Source organism: Carcharhinus amblyrhynchos, unplaced genomic scaffold (assembly GCF_965287045.1).
Source record: "Carcharhinus amblyrhynchos unplaced genomic scaffold, sCarAmb.v2.hapA scaffold_76, whole genome shotgun sequence".
Taxonomy (NCBI): domain Eukaryota; kingdom Metazoa; phylum Chordata; class Chondrichthyes; order Carcharhiniformes; family Carcharhinidae; genus Carcharhinus; species Carcharhinus amblyrhynchos.
In genome coordinates this window covers 560,132-572,880 of record NW_027649816.1, presented here as the reverse complement: position 1 = coordinate 572,880, position 12,749 = coordinate 560,132, and the positions used below count along the sequence as shown (strand labels likewise).

Below are 12,749 nucleotides of genomic sequence, written 5' to 3'. Positions count from 1 at the left end.
CCACTACTGTTTGCCTATCGCTGCAACAGGTTCACATTTCCCTGTCCCTGCACTCAACCTTAGAACAACTAGATAACAAGGACGTCTATGTCAGGCTCCTATTTATTGACTACAGCTCTGCCTTCAACGCTATTATTCCCACAAAACTCATCTCCAAACTCCGTGGCCTGGGCCTCGGCACCTCCCTCTGCAACTGGGTCCTGAATTTCCTAACTCACAGACCACAATCAGTAAGGATTGGCAATGACACTTCCTCCATGATAATCCTCAACACCAGTGCCCCACAAGGCTGTGTTCTCAGCCCCCTACTATGCTCCTTATACACCTGTGACTGTGACCAAATTTCCCCCAATTCAGTTTTCAAGTTTGTTGACGACACCACTGTATTGGGTCAGATCCCAAACAATGACAAGACAGAGTACAGGAATGAGATAGAGAATCTGGTGAACTGGTGCAGCAACAATAATCTCTCCCTCAATGTTAACAAAACAAAGGAGATCGTCATTGACTTCAGGAAGCATAAAGGAGAACATGCCCCGGTCTACATCAATGAGGATGAAGTAGAAAGGGTTGAGAGCTTCAAGTTTTTAGGTGTCCAGATCACCAACAACTTGTCCTGGTTCCCCAATACTGCCACCATAGCTAAGAAAGCCCACCAACGTCTCTACTTTCTCAAAAGACGAAGGAAATTTGGCATGTCAGCTGTGACTCTCACCAACTTTTACAGATGCACCATAGAAAGCATTTTTTCTGGTTGTATCACCGCTTGTATGGCTCCTTCTCTGCCCAAAATTGCAAGGAATTACAAAAGGTCGTGAATGTAGCCCAATCCATCACGCAAACCAGCCTCCTATTCATTGACTCTGTCTATACTTCCCACTGCCTTGGCAAAGCCAAGACCTTATAGACCTCTACAAGATCACCCCTCAGCCTCCTACGCTGTAGAGAAAAATGTGCCAGTCTATCCAGCCTCTCCTTATAACTCAATCCATCAAGTCCCTGTAGCATCCTAGTAAATCTTTTCTGCACTCTTTCTAGTTTAATAATATCCTTTCTTATAGAGTGACCAGAATTGCACACAGTATTCCAAGTGTGGCCTTACCAAAGTCTTGTACAACTTCAACAAGACGTCCCAACTCCTGTATTCAATGTTCTGACCAATGAATTCTTCTGACTCATCGAATATAAAACATTGCTGATTCAGAGGAAGGAACATTTATTTCTTTGACTGGTCAACAAATTTAGTCAACACATCAATCAGCATCTAAAAAGTTCTGGCCGCAATTCATGAAGGTGCAGACCCAAAACGTTTATCTTGTCTCCTTTCAGAAGAAACTTAGGTGCCTTGTTTTTTCCCCTTGCTTTATCCAACTAATATATCACACTGTAAGATGAGTGAGCGATGCGCTATTTCATTGCTGTGACTCTCAAACAGAATCTAATTTTTATCACTGAACCATTAAAGGATGATGATGAGAGTGTGTCATTTCAGAGCAGCTAGTTACTTAGGTCCATAGCTAAACGTGTGTCATCCATTTTCACCAATCTTTTTATCTAGTTCTTCACTCTCCTGCCATGACTGATGCATTTGTAGATGCTTTATTACATTTTAAACAATTGTTTGCAATTCCTACAATGATTATTTGCTTTGATCGAATCCTGTTTTTATACAGAGGTACTTAACCCATCCCAAGTTTCTTTATCCAGCCTTAATTTCCCGATTATTCACTTATTTCAGTGAATATATATTTTTTACTGGAATATTAGATTGCAGATACATTATTTCTTGGTGCTCAGCAGAAATTTATTCCGATGGTCAAAAAGGACCGTAGGAGGAGAGGTAATAAGCTGTGGATAACGAAGGAGGTGAAGGAAAGTGTTAAATTAAAAGCGGAGGCGTTTAGAGTAGCTAAGAGTAGTGGGCGAGAAGAGGATTGGGAACAAAGAACAAAGAACAAAGAACAACACAGCACGGGAAACAGGCCCTTCGGCCCAACGAGCCCGCGCCGCCGTCCCACTGTCTCAGTGACCTATTCATGATTTTAGTCTACGCCTAATGTGCGAGAATCAGGGAGGTCCAATTTAGGGACAATTTAGTACCCAATCAATCAGCCTAAAAGCGCATCTTTGGGATGTGGGAGGAAACCGGAGTACCCGGAGGAAACCCACGCAACCACGGGGAGAACGTGCAAACTCCCACAGACACAGGCCCAAATCCATGTGTCCGCACAGCAACAGAGATAGTCTCTGAGCTGTCATGTTGCCCTCGAGATGGTCCAGTTTAAGCACACTAACGACATGAAGCAATAGGCAACTCCCGAAGCAACGTCCAAGAGCAGCCCACTACAACCTGCCGCATGCATGCCCCTTGCTGGACTTAAATGCCTGTGGAGACAAAAAAATTCATTATTAAACAGGCAAAGACTGTAACATCCCTGAGGCAAAAACGTAATCCCAAGCCTACAATGTTTAGTAAGGCCTACTATATCCCCCTATATGTAGCCCGCTCATGTGGCTGTCTAAGTGACTCTTAAACAACCCTAGCGTGCCTGCTTCCACCACCTTACTCGGTAGTGCATTCCACACCCCCACTACCCTTTGCGTGAAAAACTGCCCTCTAATATTTGTCTTATACCTAGCCCCCCTCACCCTAAGCCCGTGACCCCTCGTTCTATCCATTTCTAATAGCGGAAAAAGCTTACCACCATTTACTCTATCTATCCCCTTCATAATCTTATAAACCTCTATTAGATCCCCCCTCAGCCGACGTCTCTCAAGGGAAAACAGCCCAAGTTCGTTCAATCTTTCCTCGTAAGACAGCCCTTCCATACCAGGCAGCATCCTGGTAAATCTCCTCTGCACTCTCTCCAGGATCTCTACATCCTTCCGGTAGTACGGCGACCAGAACTGGACGCAGTACTCCAAGTGAGGCCTAACCAACGTTCTATACAACTGCAACATCAGACTCCTACTCTTACATTCTATACCTCTTCCTATGAAGGCTAACATACCATACGCTTTCCTCATCACATTCTGCACCTGCACCGACACCTTCAGGGACTTGTGCACTTGCACCCCCAGGTCTCTCTGCGTATCTATACTCCGGATAGTTCTACCTTTTATCGTATAACTCCCCTCCACATTATTCCGGCCAAAGTGCATCACCTCGCATTTCTCCGGATTAAATTCCATTTGCCATCTATCTGCCCAATCTACCAGCCTGTCTATGTCCTGTTGCATTGCCAGGCACTGCTCCTCAGTACCCGCCAATCCAACCATCTTAGTGTCATCAGCAAATGGGAGAGGTTTAAATGTCAACAAACATTGACAAAGAAGTTGATAAAGAAGGGTAGGAGAAACAATGAAGCTGGGCTAGCACTTAATATAAAAAAGGATAGTAAGAGTTTTTATAAATATATAAAAAGGAAAAGGCTGGCTAGGGTGAATGTTGGTCCTTTAGAGGATGAGAAGGGGGACTTAGTGGTAGGGGATGGGGAAATGGCTGAGGTCTTGAATAACTTTTTTGTTCTGGTCTTCACGGAGGAGGACGTGAATAATTTGCCGGATGTTAGAGATGGAAAGGTGGTAGGACTGGAGGGTCTCGATGACATTACTGTTACTAGAGAGGTGGTGCTCGACAGACTGGAGGGGCTGATTGTGGACAAGTCCCCAGGACCGGATGGAATGCATCCGAGGGTCCTGAAAGAAATGGCGGAGGTGATAGTGGATGCCTTGGTGGTTACATTCCAGACGTCGCTGGATTCCGGGGAAGTGCCGGAAGATTGGAAAACGGCTAATGTTACGCCGTTGTTTAAGAAGGGTGGCAGGCAAAAGGTGGGGAATTATAGGCCTGTTAGTTTAACGTCTGTTGTAGGTAAAATGTTAGAATCCGTCATCAAGGAGGAAATAGCGAGGCATCTTGAGGGGAATTGCTTGATAGAGCAGATGCAGCACGGTTTCGTTAAAGGGAAGTCGTGTCTGACAAATTTACTGGAGTTCTATGAGGATGTGTCTAGGGCGGTGGATAGAGGAGAGCCGGTGGATGTGGTCTTTCTTGATTTTCAGAAGGCGTTTGACAAGGTACCTCACAAGAGGTTATTGCAGAAGGTCAGGGGGCATGGAGTTGGGGGTAGGGTGTTAGCGTGGATAGACTGGTTGTCAAATAGGAGGCAGAGAGTGGGGGTCAATGGGTGCTATTCGGATTGGCGGTTGGTGACTAATGGAGTGCCCCAGGGGTCGGTGCTGGGGCCTCAGCTATTTACCATTTATATAGATGATCTGGAGGAGGGAACTGAGTGTAGGGTGTCGAAATTTGCTGATGACACCAAAATTGGTGGAAAGGCAAATTGTGCAGAGGGTGGTGAGAGTCTACAGAAGGATCTAGATAGGCTGGGCGAATGGGCCAGGAAATGGCAAATGGAATTTAATGTTGGCAAGTGCGAGGTGGTCCACTTTGGTAGGAATAATGGTAGGAAGGATTATTACTTACGTGGAGAAAAACTGCAGCAGGCGACGGTGCAGAGGGACCTCGGGGTCCTTGTGCATGAGTCGCAAAAACCCAGCCTGCAGGTACAGCAGGTGGTCAGGAAGGCGAATGGGATGCTGGCCTTCATCGCGAGGGGGATTGAACATAAAAGTAGGGAGGTCTTGCTGCGGCTGTATAGGGCATTGGTGAGGCCGCAGCTGGAGTACTGTGTGCAGTTTTGGGCGCCACACTTACGCAAGGATATTTTGGCCTTGGAGGGACTGCAGAGGAGGTTTACTAGGCTGATACCGGAGTTGAGGGGGTTGAGCTATGAGGAGAAGCTGAATAAACTGGGCTTGTACTCGTTAGAGTTTAGAAGAATGAGGGGAGATCTCATTGAGACGTATAAGATGTTGAATGGGATGGATAGGATAGAGGTGGAGAGACTCTTCCCGCTCAAAAAAGACAGTAGGACTAGGGGGCACAGCCTCAAGATAAAAGGGGGGTGGTTTAGAACGGAGTTGAGGAGGAACTTCTTCACTCAAAGGGTGGTGAATCTCTGGAATTCTCTGCCCGTTGAAGTGGTGGAGGCTGCCTCGCTAAATATATTTAAGACGCGGGTTGATGGGTTTTTGATAAGAGAGGGGATTAAGGGTTATGGGGAGAGGGCGGGAATGTGGAACTGAGACACGACAGATCAGCCATGATCTTATTGAATGGCGGGGCAGGCTCGAAGGGCTAGTTGGCCTACTCCTGCTCCTATTTCTTATGTTCTTATGTTCTTATGTTATGTGTCCTTAAACATCAATTATGCTTCTATCCAATTACGATGGATTCAAAATGAAAAATGACTTTCTGAGGACCTTTGTGACCTAAAGTCCAGAATATGATTTCTGGCCTCCTCAAATGTTTCACATTCCTCTTTGTGATTACTCTTAAAACAGATTTCCAGAATAAGCTGCCTTCTGACTGAAAGAAAATAACTACTAACAGTGGAAAACTAAAACAGAAGTAGAAAATGTTCGGAAAACATAGCAAGCCCAAGGTGAAAATCAGGAATCTGGAGGAGGTCATTCAGCCTCTCGAGCCTGTTCTGGCTCTCCATTTGATCAGTAAGAAGTCTCACAACACGAGGTTAAAGTCCAACATCATGACTACCATCGAGAAAAAAAGCAGCCAGTATAATTAAGGACCCCACACACCCCAGACATTCTCTCTTCCACCTTCTTCCTTTGGGAAAAAGATACAAAAGTCTGAGGTCACGTACCGACCAACTCAAGAACAGCTTCTTCCCTGCTGCTGTCAGACTTCTGAATAGACTTACCTTGCATTAAGTTGATCTTTCTCTACACCCTCGCTGTGACTGTAGTTAGAATACAACGACCCCGAGGCACTTCTGATTCTAAGAGGTTGTTGTGTTTACTTGGCAATCCAAGAACCAGGGGAATCTGTGACTGGTTTCTAAACCATGATGTGGAGATGCCGGCATTGGTCTAGGTGGGCACAGTAAGAAGTCTCACAACACCAGGTTAAAGTGCAACAGGTTTATCGGGAAACATGAAGCACTCTCACCAGAGGAAGAAGCAGTGCTCCAAAAGCTCATGATTCAAACTTGAAGCTATCACTGAGTACGGGACCCACCACTTGGGTGCAGGTGAACACATAGTCTCACTCAGGAAGTATCCAGACAAGCACAATTCCAGGTGGCCACAGCACAACCTCAAAGCAAAGCCAAACTTCAACCAGTTACAAGGGAAGGTGATGACCTAGCGGTAATATCACTCAAATATTAGTACAGAAACCCAGATTATGTTCTGGGCACCTGGGTTCAAATCCCGCCATGGCAGGTGGTGGAAATTCAATATAAAATATCTGGAATTAAGAGTCTAATGATGACCATGAAACCATTGTCAAAAAAACCCATCTGGTTCACTAATGTTCTTTAGGGAAGAAAATCTGCCATCCTTACCTGCTCTGGCCTACATGTGACCCCAGAGCCACGGCAATGTGGTTGGGTCTCAATTGCCCCCGAAATTCACTTCACAAGCCACTCAGTTGTAATAATTGCTGTAAAGACTCAACAAAGAAATGAAACCAGACAGACCACCTGGCATTGAACTAGGCACTGGAAAAGGTAACGGCAAAACAAACAGCCCTGTTGACCCTGCAAAGTCTTCCTTGCTAACATCTGGGGGCTTTATGCCAAAAGTGGGAGACTAATCAGGCAACAGCCTGGCAGTCATCCTCATGGAATCATACCTTATAGGTAACACCCCAGACACCACCATTACCATCCCTGGATATATCCTGTCTCACCAGCAGGACAGATCCAGCAGGGGAGGCAGCACAGTGGTTTATAGTCAGGAGGAAGCTCTCCTGGGAGTCCTTAACATCGACTCCGGGCCCTACGAAGTCTCAAAGCTTCAGGGTAAACAAGGGTAAGGAAACCTCCTACTGGTTACCACGTACCGTCCTCCTTCGCTGATGAATCAGTATTCCTCTATGTTGAACAACACTTAGAGGAAGTACTGAGGGTGGCAAGGACGCAAACTGTACTCTGGATAGGGGATTTCAATGTCCACCACTAAGACTGGCTGGGCAGCAGCACTACTGATCGAGCTGGTCAGGTCTAAAGGATATAACTGCTAGACTGGGAATCAATAAGAGGAAATAAATAGGTTTATGGACGAAAAGGGGTTGGTTTAGATTAGTGGGTCATTGTTTTTTTTAACTGGTCGGCGCAACATTGTGGGCCGAAGGGCCTGTTCTGCGCTGTAATGTTCTATGTTCTATAACATACTTAACCTCATCCTTACCAATCTGCCAGCCACAGATACATCTGTCCATAACAGTATCGATAAGAATGACCACCGCACAGTCCTTATGGAGACAAAGTCCCACTTTCACACTGAGAATACCCTCCATCATGTTGTGTGGCACTATCACCGTACTAAATGGGGCAGACTTCAAACAGATCTAACAACCCAAGACTGGGCAACCATGAGATGCTGTGGGCCATCAATAGCAGCAGAACTGTACTCCAGAACAATCTACGACCTCATGGCCTAGCATAACCCCACTCAACCATTACCATCAAGCCAGGGGATCAACCCTGGTTCAATGGAGGGTGCAGGAGGGCACACCAGGAGCAGCACCGGGCATACCTAAAAATAAAGTGTCAATCTGGTAAAGCTACAACACAGGACAACACGTGTGCCAAACAGCAAAAACAGCAAGTGATAGAGAACTAAGCGATTCCACAACCAATGGATCAGATCCAAGTTCTGTAGTCATTCCATATCCAGTAGAGAATCTTGGTGGACAATTAAACAACTCACTGGAAGAGGAAGCTCCACAAATATCCCCATCCTCATTGATGAAGAAGCCCAGCACATCAGTACAAAAGATAAGCTGAAGCATTCGCAGCAATCTTCAGCCAGAAGTGCTAAGTGGATGATCCATCTTGGCCTCCTCCAGTGGCTCCCAGCATCTCAGATACCAGTCACCACCCTGACTTGGAAATATATCGCCGTTCCTTCACAGTCGCTGGGTCAAAATCCTGGAATTTCCTCCTAACAACATTGTGTACGTGGACTGCAGCGATTCAAGAAGGCAGCTCACCACCACCTTCTCAAGGGCATTTTGGGATGGGCAATTAGTGCTGGCGAGATAGCGATGCCCAAGTCCCGTGAATGAATAAAAAAAACTTCCTTCAGAATCGTGTTCAGTTGTGCATTGTAATTGTTGCCAGGATGTGGAGTTTAGACAGCAAAGGAGTCCTAGATTTAGAAAAAGAACACGTAGACCAGTACCCAGGACAGATCATACCTTGGAGCATCCACCTGATTTAAAGTTTATTTATTAGTCACAGGTAGGCTTAACACTGCAATGAAGTCACTGTGAAAATCTCAAGTCACCATACTCCAGTGCCTGTTCGGGTGCACTGAGGGAGAACTTAGCATGGCCAATGCACCTAACCATCACTCTTTTGGAGTGTAGGGAGAAATCAGAGCACACAGACGAAACCCATGCAGACATAGGAAGAATGTGCAGATTCAAACCCATGTCCCTGGCGCTGTGAGGCAGCAGTGCTAACTGCCACGCCACCATGCCACCTTGATTTAGAACAATTGAGCTGCATACCGATATCCAAATCAGACCCGATCAAGATAAACATATGGTTATATGGACATTGGGTACTATTGGAAGTCAATACTTATTGTTAGTCAGAGAATCAGTGATCCAGAAAATTCACTCTAGACTCCACCCCTTAGCTTTAACCAAGACTTCAACAAGGCTGAGAACATATACAGGGGAGTAGAGGTTATGGGTATAATCTCTGAACCTGTCTCCTATGAAAGGTAACTGGATTGGTTACCAATGATTGCTGTGGAGGGCTCAGGCCCAAGCTGAATGGGATGAAATTGAGTGCGAGGGATCCACCTGAGTGGGTCATGATTTTTCAGCTAGAGAGTAACTGCCTTAGTGAAGCCCGGCTTAATATCATGAAATTTTCCAGGAAGGCTGAGGGACTATCAAAGGAGCCAGGGTGACCTTACATGTTGACCAGGCAACAATTCTGCAATTTTGCAAAGCCTGCCAAGTACTATTTGCCTTATGGGAAAAAGTTAAGACTGAAATCTGGTGGCTGGAACATGAAGGGATCATCAAACCAGTCCAACTGCGTTATGGGCAGCACGGTTACATCAGTTTTGAAGCTGACTCCCAGGATCAGTCTACCTTTGCTGGGAAATGGTCACTCCTTTCTAGCAGCTAGATCAATATTCGATCCCTCGGAGCAAGGGCTTGTTTGCAGAGTTGACAGGAGGACTCTTGTTTTTGAAACTTGATTTGAGTAACGCATGCTTACAATTCCAAGGACACCCAGCACATTTCCTTTGCTTAATTTATGGCCAATCAGAAAAGAATCTGTCTTCCTGTTTTTGCTACTGAAGTGGATAATCTCACATTTATCCACATTATACTGCATCTGCCATGCATATGCCCACTCAACCATAGAACATAGAACACAGAACATTACAGCGCAGAACAGGCCCTTCGGCCCACGATGTTGCGCCGACCAGTTACAAAAACAATGACCCACTAGCCTATACCAATCCCTTTTCGTCCATAAACCTATCCAGAGATCTCTTAAACGCCCCCAAACTAGACGCATTTACAACTGCAGCAGGCAGGGCATTCCAATCCCTCACCACCCGCTGGGTAAAGAACCTACCCCTGACATCCGTCCTGTAGCTACCCCCCCTTAATTTAAAGCCATGCCCCCTCGTGCTAGCTTTCTCCATCCGAGGAAAAAGGCCATCACTATCCACCCTATCTAAACCTCTAATCATCTTGTATGTTTCAATAAGATCCCCTCTTAGCCGCCTTCTTTCCAACGAAAACAACCCTAAATCCCTCAGTCTCTCCTCATAGGACCTCCCCACCATACCAGGCACCATCCTAGTAAACCTCCTCTGCACCCTCTCCAACGCCTCCACATCCTTCTTGTAATGCGGGGACCAGAACTGCACACAGTACTCCAAGTGCGGCCGCACTAGAGTAGTGTACAGTTGCAACATTACACTGCGACTCCTAAATTCAATCCCCCTACCAATAAACGCCAAGACACCGTACGCCTTCTTAACAACCTTATCTACTTGATTCCCAACTTTCAGGGATCTATGTACACACACACCTAGATCCCTCTGTTCATCCACACTATTCAAAGTCCTCCCGTTAGCCCTATACTCGACACATCTGTTGCTCCTACCAAAGTGAACCAACTTGTCCTACCAACTTGTCCTACCAACTTCTCCTACCAACTTGTCCAAATCGCAATAAAAACTCTCTGTATCTTCCTCAGAGCTCACCCTCCCACCGAACTTTGAATCAAGGTTTCTGCATCTTTCCTCCATGATGAGATACCCTGGGGTGATTTTCCAGAAATATCTGCTCTTTTTGAGTTCCCTGTGTTTGATCTTTTATACAACAGAAACTGAGTGAATGCGGTATAATGTATTTTGAAGTCCGCAAATCAAATATTTACAACATGCAAAGATAATACATATAATACTGAAATTATTCCGCTGTTGTTGAAGAGCAAATACAGAAGCTCACGGGGATCTGAGGATGAAGGTTTTTCACAGAATGATCTGTGAGAGAAAGTTAATCAGCAATTTCTTCACACAATAGTCACGACACTAGCAATTAAGCTGTCTCTGTTTCTGCTGTTACACTTGTACTGATGCAGAACATGATGTCCTCACCATTCCCATTGACTATTGACTGTCATCTGAAGAAACACCACTCACTGAAGAGAAAGGAGATTCATAGAGCAGAAAGTAATCCTCATTTGGCAAAGATGCTGAGAAATGGAAAGCTTTTCACGGTGAACATCAAACACTCCCAAGACAGGTACGGCACGGGGTTAGATACAGAGGAAAGCTCCTGCTACACTGTCCCCCATCAAACACTCCCAGGATAGGTACAGCACGGGGTTAGATACAGACTAAAGCTCCCTCTACACTGTCCCCATCAAACACTCCCAGGACAGGTACAGCACGGGGTTAGATACAGAATAAAGCTCCCTCTACACTGTCCCCCATCAAACACTCCCAGGACAGGTACGGCATGGGGTTAGATACAGAGTAAAGCTCCCTCTACACTGTCCCCCATCAAACACTCCCAGGACAGGTACGGCATGGGGTTAGATACAGAGTAAAGCTCCCAACACATTGTCCCCATCAAAGGGAGCTTTAATCTGTATCTAGCCCCGTTTTGTACCTGTCCTGCTGTGCCTGACCATGTAGACGTTTTGACAACGGATGAATGAACACCGCTCGACAATCACCAGGCAGGAGTATTCCCTTCCTGTCGGGAAATACTTCAACAGTCATGGGCATTCAACCTCTGGCCTTCAGGTAAGTGTTCTCCAGTCTTCACAATACCCATCGCAGAGCAGAAACTGACAGCCAAGTTCCGCAAACATGAGGACGGCCTCAATCGGGAACTTGGGTTTATGTCACACTATCTGTAACCCCCACAACTTGCCTGGGTTTGCAAAATCACACAAACTGTTGTGGCTGGAGACAATACACATCTCTTTAACCTGTACTTCACCCTCTCTCCACTCACATTGTCTGTACCTTTAAGACTTGATTACCTGAAAAGACTGACATTCCAACCATTATCTTGAAAGTTGAGCTTGTGTCTGTAAATGCCCTGTTTGTGAACACAACTCCTCACTCACCTGACGAAGGAACCTGAGACTGAAAAGCTTGTGCTGCCAAATAAATCTGTTGGACTTTAACCTGGTGCTGTGAGACTTCTTGCTGTGTTTGATGGGGACAGTGTAGAGGGAGCTTTACTCTGTATCCAACACTGCTCTATCAATTCTGGGAATGTCCCAGTCAAACACTCTCAGGACAGGTAAAGCACAGGGTTAGATGCAGAATAATACCCCATCCACTGTTCAGTCACGCACTTCATTGTTTCTATCCATTTACTTTTGAACATGCGTGCAAACACACCTACCTGTCTGAGTTTGAAAACTCACAGCGATGAGTATGATTGCTGAACAACTTACCGGCTCCAAAACCACCATTCCTGCTCATGAAAACCAGAAAAGCTTGTAACAGGTGACAAAGAGTCGTCACAATGCCCAAATCGGTGACTGCAAACTGCTGCAACGTGCGGTGATTTGCCACAAACTTCAAGCCTGCTGAAATGCTTATGTCAAACAGTGTTTGGAGGGATCCCCGTGCATTGACAGACAGCTCCTCTGGAAGCATTCCTAACCACTTATTAACATAAGGCCTCCAACCAAGATCAACAGGGTCCTGTCATCAGAGTAAAAGAGCAAATATTAACAAACACATCATTTCATCTCAACCAAACAACAAACATCATAAAAATACATCAGCAGCTTCATCAACATAAGAACATAAGAAATAGCAGCAGGAGTAGGCCATCTAGCCCTTTCAGCCTGCCCCCCGATTCAATAAGATCATGGCTGATCTGAAGTGGATCAGTTCCACTATCCCGCTTTATCCGCATAAGGACATAAGAAATAGGAGCAGGAGTAGGCCATCCAGCCCTTCGAGCCTGCCCCGCCATTCAATAAGATCATGGCTGATCTGTCGTGGCTCAGTTCCACATTCCCGCCCTCTCCCCATAACCCTTAATCCCCTCTCTTATCAAAAACCCATCAACCCGCATCTTAAAAATATTTAGCGAGGTAGCCTCCACCACTTCAACGGGCAGAGAATTCCAGAGATTTACC

General features: G+C 45.8%; 1 protein-coding gene across 1 annotated transcript in view; it reads right to left on the bottom strand.

Moving 5' to 3' along the window:
• LOC145337798 (dynein axonemal heavy chain 6-like) overlaps positions 1-12,749 on the bottom strand; it is a 785,492-nt gene that overhangs the window by 375,220 nt on the left and 397,523 nt on the right. Inside the window, exon 37 of the mRNA XM_080182651.1 lies at positions 12,054-12,306. Coding sequence (XP_080038777.1) covers positions 12,054-12,306 — 253 coding nt within the window. The remainder of the gene's footprint in view (positions 1-12,053; positions 12,307-12,749) is intronic.